The 10,930-nt window shown below is 31.4% G+C and overlaps 1 protein-coding gene across 3 annotated transcripts; it reads right to left on the reverse strand.

The window, feature by feature from the left end:
• Nucleotides 1-2,094: 2,094 nt before the first annotated feature.
• On the reverse strand, nucleotides 2,095-5,657 carry LOC108745360. Of its 3 annotated transcripts, XM_018481493.1 has the most exons (5): nucleotides 5,250-5,657; nucleotides 5,102-5,174; nucleotides 2,963-3,098; nucleotides 2,692-2,891; nucleotides 2,095-2,460 (listed from the first exon to the last, which is right to left on the reverse strand). In XM_018481493.1, the coding sequence occupies exons 1-4, from the start codon at nucleotides 5,256-5,258 to the stop codon at nucleotides 2,846-2,848; spliced, it is 264 nt and encodes an 87-aa protein (XP_018336995.1). In that variant the 5' UTR covers nucleotides 5,259-5,657; the 3' UTR covers nucleotides 2,095-2,460; nucleotides 2,692-2,845. The 3 variants fall into 3 exon arrangements, 2 of the variants coding, with proteins under 2 accessions (XP_018336995.1, XP_018336987.1); XR_001939094.1 differs by having other exon boundaries at nucleotides 2,692-2,884; nucleotides 5,102-5,657; XM_018481485.1 differs by having other exon boundaries at nucleotides 5,102-5,657.
• Between the last annotated feature and the right edge of the window lie 5,273 nt (nucleotides 5,658-10,930).

A 10,930-nucleotide genomic window follows, 5' to 3' on the forward strand; every position in this document is an offset into this window, starting at 1 on the left:
TTTAAGCGAAATAAACATTACGCGCATGTAAGATTGCAGAGATGAATATTTCTGATGCACAATTTGTGAATGAGCATGATTATATGAACCAAGTATCGATTTATCATCTGGATTTGAAAGTAGACGTATTATCGTCAAAGCTATGTAGTTTACATCCTTCGTTAGTGAGTAGTGCGCGGCAGCATTTTGCGGTTACAGGTTTTGGGCCGGATCTCAGGCTCATGTCCTCTCTCAGGTTTCTCTCTGGTAATATTCGTATTAAGATTATTAGTTATAAATTAAATATATACATTTATTTTTGTTAAAAATTAAGTTAAAAATTAATTGTATCATTAATACTTGATAAATTTTTCAAGCATGAATATATATAAATATATATATAAATACACATAAATTAACATGTATAAACATTCATAAAAATATATAATTATAAATAATTATATACGAAATATGTCCATATACGTGTCCATATTATACATACTTCTTTCTTTTGCGAAAGTACTATTTATTATAAAGAAAAGAATAATAATAATGAGAAAATATAAATAATTGCAAGAACAATTTTCGCATTGTTTATTTTAGGAAAAATCAAGTTAGGAGAAATGTAAAAAAAATTGCTCCTACATAATTATGTACAATTTTATATATAATTATGTATGAGCAATTCTTACATTTCTCTAAACTCAATTTTTTCTAAAATAAACAATGCAAAAATTATTTTTGTAATTATTTTTTATTTTTTCATTTTTATTTTTTTATTATACTAAACAGTAATTTTACAAAAGGAAGAGGGATGTATGGACATATTCCATATATAATTATATATATTTTTGAATGTTTATGCATATTTATATTTGTTTATATATGTTTATGTATATTTATATATATAGTATTAGTGAATGAAAAATTTCTACCGGATATAAGATACAGCCATAAAATAATGAATTGTTTATCACTTAATAGCAAAATACAGTGCAAAAGCTCTTTGTAAATGTAGAATAGTCTGATGCAAGTAAGTAATTATACTGTATGGTACATTAAGAAGTCGATTATAATAATCATTCGGTGAGATTTTCGACAGCGAAAGCAAGTAAAAAAAGCGGATAGGAAAGTGCAGTAAACAGTGTTGGAACAATTTGCAGCTAAATAATCACTTCTTTGAACTTTGAATCTATAGAATTTTGCATCTGGAAATTTATTATATTTTATGAAAACTTTGCATATAAATAATAATAATAATACATTTTAGAATATGTAATTGTATTTGTTTAGAATATATAATGTGCGAGGGTGAATCAAATATTAACCGGAATTCTTTTTTAATATTTATTTATTTATAAAACAATACAAAAATACTGTTGATTATTTTTCTACATAGTCTCCTTCACGCTCTACACATTTTTCCCAGCGGTTTGGAAGCTTGTTAATTCCTTGCTCGTAGAAACTTTGAAGTTGAGTCACCAACCAATTGCGCACGAATTCCTCAACATCTTGATCGTTGTCAAATCGCAATCCTCCAAGAGCATCTTTCTCGTCCACTCTTAAACTTTTTGGCCCAATCAAACACTTGAGTTTTAGACAGAGTATCATCCCCATACTGAACCTTCAATCGAGTCAAAATTTCGCACGGTTTAACGCCTTCCTTAGTTAAAAACTTTATTATAACCCGTTGTGCAACGGACGCTGGAACCTGTTGCTCACTCATAGCTGTACTGGCGAATTGACTGAGTCAAACAGCTCACCAAGCGTTTTCCCCACTCCTGATACATTACACTACAAGAACCTACACTGTGAGAGCGCTCGTGGTTGGCTAAGAAAAGTATTTGTAAAATTCCGGTTTATATTTGATCCACCCTCGTATTTGTAATGTAATAATTATAAAAACTACAATACATTTTTTTCCATGACATTTTAAACTTTTCTCCATAATATGTATTTTTCTAAAAAAAATCCGTGAATGTCAATTTTTAAAAAAATTCCTCAAAATCGTACGAAATTGCGTTAAAGAATGAAATATTTATAAATATATCAATACTATTACAATATATATAAAAGTACAAAAGATATAATATACACAATATACAATATATACAGTACGGTTTTAACAGTTCTGTGACGTATTTTTTTCTGTCGTCTTCGAGAGTCGCAGTAGTGATCGCCGATTGTGCTTGAAGATCATTAATCAATTCAGCATCTGTTCCTTTTTGGCAGATATTTTTTTCAATTGTTCGTCTTTCTCTTGCAATTGTTGGTCTTCTTCTTGCAATTGTTGCTTCAATGCCTCTAGGGGCAATTTGCATTGCGAAATATGTATATTTTGATTGCATGTTAAATTCATGCAATGAACGCTAATGCTGCAGGTCTGCCTTAAGAAACGTCATATTTGTTTTTAAATCGTACATTTCGGTTGGTTTTTAGCCATTGCTGTTGATGTTGTCATCACAGTTCTCCATTAAAAATCTGGAAAGACATATCATATAATTTATGATATTTAGAGAATAAAGCAATATATATACATTTTTGTTGAAATTACACTTTTTTTTAACTTTTAATAATATAAACACACTTATACGTATAATTGAAACATATTTTTCAAATTTACTATTATTAAATTTTGAAATACATTAATATATATTTATATTAATGTAAAAATTAAAAAATCGTTAGTATACGAATTATTTTTCATTTTACCTTCTTGAACCCACTATTGATGTTACCACAATGGCATCAGTTTCGTTGTTATTAGAAGTAACATGCCGCAAGATTTATCCATTGCATCAATCTTACTGCTGATTTCTTCCTTCTCGCCTCTGCTTGTGCCTGGATTACTGACAAGTGGAAATTCTCAACGAATAATTTTAAAATCCATGTTTACCGCAGTATCCTGAAAGCTGTTAAAAATGTATGGTATTGTACTATTTATCAAAAATAATAACAAAACAATTGCGAACAAAAATTATACCTCTTTTCTATTGATGTTGAAAACAAAGTTGGTATAGCAGCTCTGTAAAAGGCGTAGTCTTCTCTTGTCCTCTGTAACTTTCGATTTCCTTTTTGGTACCATAAATGAATCTTCCGAAAAATGCAACACACTTTTGCTAAACATATAAAATGTAACTTTATAATATGTTTCAGAAATACGGAAAAATCGTTTAGATTTTTGTCTACAGTAAAATTGTAGATAGAATAATGCATTCTAATGAAGAATATATTAATGTGTCTACAATATGCTAAGTAAGCTTGGTATAAGAAATAAAAATTGACCAATCACAATCAAATGTGAGAAAAAAAATAGACTGTAATTGGTCAATTTTTTATTCTTACTTATTACATCAAGTTTACTACTATTAGGTTGTTCGGAAAGTAATTTCGTTTTTTTTTAATGAAAATGAAAGACGATTTTCATTATAGTGAATAAATATTTTATTGAATTATATATTGTCCATTCTGGTCCAATATCTTTTGCCATCTTTCTGGCAGCAGCATGATTCCACGCTCATAAAATTTTTGTTCTTTGCTAGCAAAAAACTGATCCAAGTGATTTTTGACTTCCTCATTTGAAGTAAAGGTTTTACCGTCTAAAAAATTTTGTAGAGACCGGAACAAATAATAATCAGAAGGTGCCAGATCTGGAGAATATGGTGGGTGTGGCAGTATATCCCATCCAAGCTGTAAAAGCTTTTGGCGAGTTATCAAACTTGTATGGGGTCTCGCATTATCTTGGTGGAACACTACACCTTTTCTATTGATCAATTCTGGCCTTTTCTGTTTAAGTGAATCATTCAATTTGTCCAGCTGATGACAGTACACTTCAGAATTGATCGTTGTGTTGTCCGGTAGAAGCTCAAAAAAGATTCCTTTGAAATCTCACCAAACAGATAGCATCACCTTTTTTTGATGAATATCGGCTTTCAAAGTGCTTTGAGCCGGTTCATCTTTTTTACTCCATGATCTCTTGCGTTTAACATTGTTGTAGACAACCCATTTCTCGTCCCCAGTGATGATGCGCTTCAAAAATGGATCATTTTCTTGACGTTTGAGAAGCAAATCACAGACGTCAATGCGACGGCACAAATTTCTTTCCGAAAGAACATGAGGAACCCATATGTCGAGCTTTGAGATTAAACCTAGGCGTTTCAAATGATCATGAACGGTCGAATTCGATAAATTTAATCTCTCAGCGATCTCACGAGTTGTTATTCGCCGGTTTGCATCAATTAATGCCTTTATTGTGTCTTCATCAGCTTCAACTGGCCTTCCAGAACGTGGTGCATCTTCAACATCAAAATTGCCGGATCGAAATTTTGCAAACCAGTTTTGGCACTGGCGTTCTGTCAATACATCTTCTCCATACACATCGGATAATTTTTTTCTTGCTTGAACAGCATTTTTACCTTTTCGATAGTAAAAAAGTAAAATATGCCGAAAATGCTGCTTTTCACTTTCCATATTTGATAGGGCACCAACCAAAAACTACTGCGTAGAATCAATCGAACTTTTTTCACAAGCAAGCCTTGCTATATCAGCTATCAAAATATATAATGATTATGCGGCTTAAGTGTGAAGTTGGCTGTGAAAAAATACAATTAAGTCCTTTGTTGGGAAAAAACGAAATTACTTTCCGAACAATCCAAGCATATTGTAAATGACGTATAACACTTATTGCTAAATATATGTCCAACTTCACTCACGGTGAGAAATAAACGCTTGTTGGAGTAGAACTATGATAGGAATATGTTTGAGCTTGCTGAAGTATGCTCAAACGCAAACAAATCAATATATTATATCTATTGTATTATATTGAAACTAATAAAGAGCATATTTATTATATTTTATGTATTTATATAATGATATAAATGCTCGATGCACAAAATATTGATACGAAGTATAAGAGGATGGTGAAAGAATGCCAATACTTGCACGCAATACTACTATATTGTATAATTAATTAAGGAGGCATGCACAACTTTGAACAGCAAAGAGTGAGCAAAAGCCCCCATATATTCAATTACATTATATAATTCTTCGTATTTATATTTAAATATTTTATTCAGGGCGGTTGACGTTTAAAATACTTAAATATAATTGAGAACGAACTTACCAAATTTTCCATTATGAGATTTGTGATTTTTTCCGATTCTTCGCAGCCAAGTTTCATGCATAATTTGGTTTTTCTGCAATTGAAAGAAACTTATACGTTCACCGCTACATTTTTCAGAATTGTTGTTGCAACCACTCATTATACAGACTTGTACCATTTTGTATTATTACACTTATCTGAATTAACGAATTTTCGCAAAGAATTTCTCGCAAACAAAAAGTAACGAAAAGTCGCTCTTGTAAAACGGAGTAAGACTTGTTGCACATAAAATACGTCAATGTGCCCAACAACTGATACCACAGCCAAAGACTTTGATCTGAAATTTAACTGATTACGCGTCGTCTCTTAGCACACGTAACGCGTTGATATATCACACAATAATAAATTTTCTATTTCCTTTCCGCGATGATATATGCTAACTGGATGTAAATCTAAACTGTCATAGAACAACTAGTCACGGAAATGTCAAAATGACATTTAAATGAATCGGAAATGATTGAAAAATAACTTTTAATGATCATTTTCGAGTCATCGATCATTTCGACATCATTTTGATATCATGACTTATTCTGCTTGGATAGAAAAAGAAACTCTGATGCTGGAAGAAATGCGTGAAACAAGGACAGTATACCCAGCTGTGTCGCCTGCACTCATCATGGCTGCAACTGCGAAACGCGAAATATGTTTCACGTTTCGCAATTGGTAAGCTCTTGCCTACTATCGACGACGCTGAGCAAAAGTGAGCGTGGTTTGGCCGAACTGCACACTCCATGTATTCTTCCACCATGGACCAGTAGCGAATCCAATCTTACGATTTCCTTATTGGTTATGCTTACGGTCTTACGTTTTTCTATGTGCTCCCGGTTTTACATCGTCGTTTTAATTTAGTATAAGTACTTATAATCTTATAAGCTCATGACAGCTGATGAATTACATATGAAAGTTAAATTGTTAGAAAAAGAAAAAAATATTTCCTAGATAAAATTACTGTAGATATTCTTTTATTGTTATTATTTTTTTAAAATAATAATAAAGTTAGCTAATTAGGACATACCTCTTCAATCTTGCATCTCTGGTTTCTACGACTCTATTTTGTCCATATATGAAACCATGTATAAAGGTGCATTTTCACGAGCTGCTTAAACTGGCCATTTCAGCGACAAAAACAGCGACTAAGATCACGTGACAATTTTTGTCGCAAAACTATTAGAGCGACAATTTTATACATGAAAAAGTACAAGAAGCATTAAATTTAACATTTGAGCAACAAATTTGATATGTTGTTCGTATTTATCATTATTCGTATTATTTGCAACATTAATACGCTGAATTAAACAGTTATTAGATATTTTGAATGTATTGATAGAATATTCTATCTGGATCAGCAATAAAAAAAAAGAATAAATTGAGTTATATATATTGCAGTCAATACGGTCGATATAGTATGTCAGCAGTACTGTCAATAACGTTTGAACGTTTGATGCTTGTAATTAGAATTGTTCAAACTACAAAATTTCAGTCGTTGGATAACGAACGACAAATCTGTCACTCCAATTGTTTATTTTAGCAGCACGTGAAAATGGTAACCTTAATACGTTGAGTTCAATACATACCCAATTCTGCGGGTATTAAGTAGTAATTTTTTATTGAATGATCTTAATTTCGATACATGTAAACATATATACGATATGTCTATTTATTTAATCATTTTGTTACTAGTTAGTATCTGTACCAAGTGCATGATATAAACTAGAGGAATATATAGCCAATCACAGAAAAGGTGCAACACTTTTTTTTCAGCGGATTTTGGAACTCAGCCTTAGTCATAGCGCGGTTGAACGTAAATGGTTAGATTCATAAATAAGAATCAATCGTTCGGTGAGCAAACTAGGTTTGTTCGCGTCGCATGTTCCACATGCTCCAATATGCTCTTGCTACAGCTTCTACTTACTTCAATGAGCGCATTAAAGTGAGTAAGGCCGGAATCAGACTACGTATTGAAGAATGAGATTGAAGATTGAAAGATTAAAGTTTGACCAATCAGAATAAAAGGAAAATTGTCCAAAATTTCTTTATCCTCATTGGTGAAATTTCAATTTTTAATTTTTAATCTCAATCTTCAATGCATAGTTTGATTCCTAAATGGCCTAGTTTCCACCGAGGGTTTAATCCGGATCAGAATGTAAGAACCAGCTAACTACAGTTGAGCATTCCTCTATCGCTTGACTGTAACAGAGGAATACTCGACTCTGTAGTTGGTTGGTTCTTATATCTAATCCGGCTTAAACCCTTGGTGGAAACTAGGTCAATGTTATAATAGAGCATTTTAGAGCATATTGAGTATGCGACGCGAATAAATCTTGTATTCTGAAACCCATCGAAAAATAAGTATTGTAAAGATGCAGCCATAATAGAAGGAATAAGGAATTAGTAATAAGGAATAAGGCTTTCAACCTATCAGATATTGGATACACTGAGAATACACGGTTTCTGATAGGTTGAAAACCTTATTCTTTATTCCTAATTCCTTATTCCTTCTATTGTGACCGGCGTACATACATTATAACTTTTATTGTGAACTGTGTACATACATTATACATACATCAGTGCATATAATGTGTCTAATCGAATTCGTCATTGGTTGTTTATGATTGAAAACGTAAAATTTTCTTAATTATTTTTTGTATATCTAAAAAGTTAAATATGAATTTAACTAAGATTTTTGGTTTTTTGAAAGGCGTAAAATGTGTTCTCAATAGACGAGTGCACGTGTCATTATTCGGTAATGTAAATACACAAGCAAAATGTAAGAGCAGTGAAGTTAAACTGAGGAAGCCTACGGCTACTGAGACAAATAGGTATCGAAAATTGGAAGAAAAGATTGGTCTATATGGATATTCCTTACTGGCAAGTAATGTTATCACCTGCTATTCTAAAATTTTAATTATATTATAATAAAATATTTGTTTGAAGTACCTTCTCATCTCAAATCTTAATAAAATAATGTACTAACTTTGACGTGTTCCAACTTAAAACGAAAGAATCCGACAAAAATCGCAGTTTACCTCGTGAAACGAGTTATTAAGTATTAAAGTTCGAGACTTTAAAGGTTAAGAGAACTGTCGTACTCTGACTCGATAGTGCGCTACGGCTAGTTAAATCGTGCACTTAAGGCTTGATAGATTGGACCAATTATTTTGACTTTAAGCGAAGCTTGATAGAGAGATAGAAAGGGAGAGAATTTTAAGCCTCGCTTAAAATTAATGTTGATAGAGAGACAGAAAGGGAAAGAATTTTAAGTCTTGCTTAAAATTAATGTTGGCGCAATCAATTCTTAATACTAAATGGTAATTTTTTATTGAACTATCTTAATTTCAGTGACATGCATGTAAATATATACATAATTGTGTATTTAATTAATCATTTTAATGCATATTGTACTAATTTAGTACAATATTTTTTAAATATATTACTAAACTTAAGATAATTTAATGGAAAGTTACTAGTTAATAACCCAGCAAACGGAAATGGATTAAAATGAATTGAAATGGATTCAGATTTTCAGAAATATTGATTTATGAATGTTAAAATAAATGCTTTTTAATCCTGAATGCATTTTTATTTATTCATAGGAATTGCATGAAACATATCTCTATGCCTTTCAATCTAAAAATAATATTAGCTTTTTCTGTGCACATTGTGAGTTTGACTGTTTAATTCAAAATTTTGAATAGGAAATTTTAGACAGTTTTTCAATCCAATTGCATCCAATTGAATCCAATTAAATCCAAAAAAAGTATTCGCTATTTAAAATACGCATTCGAATAGAAAAAAATTTTAATCCATTCTTGTTTACTAGGACGCATATCAAGTGTTCGATATAAATAATATAAATTGTGGCTGTGTTTGAAAATTTATTGACCATGTTTACACCAAACTTTTAATAAACATGTATTAATCAGTAACTTTTTATTAAATCTTAATTTTGGAGCTGTACCTGTAAACATATATGATATGACTATTTAATTAATCGTCTATGGATGCATATTATACCAGCTTAGTATATCATTCTTTAAATGTATTACTGAAATTTTAAGATAATTTAATTGAAATTACTGGTTAGTATACATATCAAGTGCTCTGTGTAAACTAGGACACTATCGGTACTAAAAATCTAGACGTTAGCCTTTTTTACGGAATGTGTATCATTAACCAATAGGGCTGATGTGAGTTAGTCTTTTCGCGAAAAGGCTAAAGTGCATCAGTCTAATTGAAGAACGATCGTTGATTTCGCAAAAAGGCGCCGTTTTGCAAAGGCTAGTCTTTTCATAAAAAAGGCTAATTTCTCAAAAAGGTTGTGACATATACACTATAACTTTTCAATACGTGCAAATTTTGAAATACAGCCTGTGTAGAAAGAGATCTAGGATGATATTCATAGGATAATATTCATCAAATTTTATATTTAAGATCGTTTTAAGTACATTCTTAAGATGTCATGAACTAATCAGAGAACCGTATTAATATCTTAAGACAATACTTAAGCCAATTTAAATAAGAACGGACTGATGAACATCATCATCTGGCTGGTATTCATAGTGAGTCCTTATATTCAAGATCGTCTTAAGTTTAATCTTGAGATTGAAGAGAAGAGAAAAGAACGTTTTTAAGTTGTTGATATATCAAGTTCTCTGAATCAGATGAGACTCGATGCTCGATATATTAACAGTTTAAAAACGTTTTGGATGATCATTGTAGGACCAGGAAGTGCAATGACGTTACATCACTATACCTAGCTGACTATGTAATTTCAATTGTCATTAAAATTTCGATTTATGTGAGAGCATTGCTAAGAATCCGAATTGGATTGACACGTTTGCGATCGTAATTATTTTAAATAAATCAAATTTCACACTGATATCCTGTATTGGGTCTAATTACATTATTTTATTGTATTGAAATGAGTTAAAGATGTTATTATTTTTGACTTTTTTTGCAATTTAAAAAATCTGTACTATTGACATCAATCAAGTTTGGTCGTCAATCCAGCATTTCCTTAAGCCCATATCAGAAATATCACATTGAATCTTATTGTGATTGGTCCATTATTGGTCAGTAGTCAGGGTGCGATTACATGAAGTGCGGTACGCGCAGTGATGGGAGGTGACAAGAATTCATCTGCTCTAATAAACTTTGTGCTTATGCGTAAAATGACATGGCAGCTCGATCCAATGATGGAACATACGAAGTACGGAATACGGGTGCTTCTGGGGTTCCTGTACATCTGAGTGACTAACTGTCCCAAATTAGGAGGGACAATCTCAAATTTTAACACTTTGTCCCGCTTTACAACCCATTCTAAATTTTTTCCTAAATTAAGGTTATAGTAATGAATTATTTCTTTTTTAACCTCGTAGATATTGTACGTTATTATAGTGATTTTCTCGAATGCTATTTCTTTGAACGATATATTGGTATTCATATGATAAATCGGTTGCACAGACGTAATAAAAGACAAAATTTATTATTATTCATTTATTAAAGACACACTATGTATCTTTAATAAAAACCTTTCTTTTCTCTCTACAACTTTCTTAATATCGTTATTAGGGGTCTTATAATACCATAAAATGTACGTCAGTTAAGACTGCTCAGCTTTACGCATGTGCACAAAGTTTCCTACAGCAGACGAATTCTTGTCATCTCCCATCACTGGGTACGCGGTACAATAATTAATATTATAGCTCTCGTAATCTAGCCTTGAACGAGCCTGAAATGTTCATTAGTTTTTGTAAAAAGTGATCTTTTAATAATAAATTGAAAAAATAA

This window comes from Trachymyrmex septentrionalis, unplaced genomic scaffold (assembly GCF_001594115.1).
Source record: "Trachymyrmex septentrionalis isolate Tsep2-gDNA-1 unplaced genomic scaffold, Tsep1.0 scaffold103, whole genome shotgun sequence".
Taxonomy (NCBI): Eukaryota; Metazoa; Arthropoda; class Insecta; order Hymenoptera; family Formicidae; genus Trachymyrmex; species Trachymyrmex septentrionalis.

Excerpts from the sequence above, each read along its gene's own strand:
- LOC108745360 (XM_018481485.1), bottom strand. The coding sequence starts at position 5,258 with ATGGTACAAGTCTGTATAATGAGTGGTTGCAACAACAATTCTGAAAAA. Across the intron at positions 3,099-5,101 it reads ATCTCATAATGGAAAATTTG|CAAAAGTGTGTTGCATTTTT; the intron begins GTAAGTTCGTTC and ends TTATATGTTTAG. Across the intron at positions 2,892-2,962 it reads TCAACATCAATAGAAAAGAG|CTTTCAGGATACTGCGGTAA; the intron begins GTATAATTTTTG and ends CATTTTTAACAG.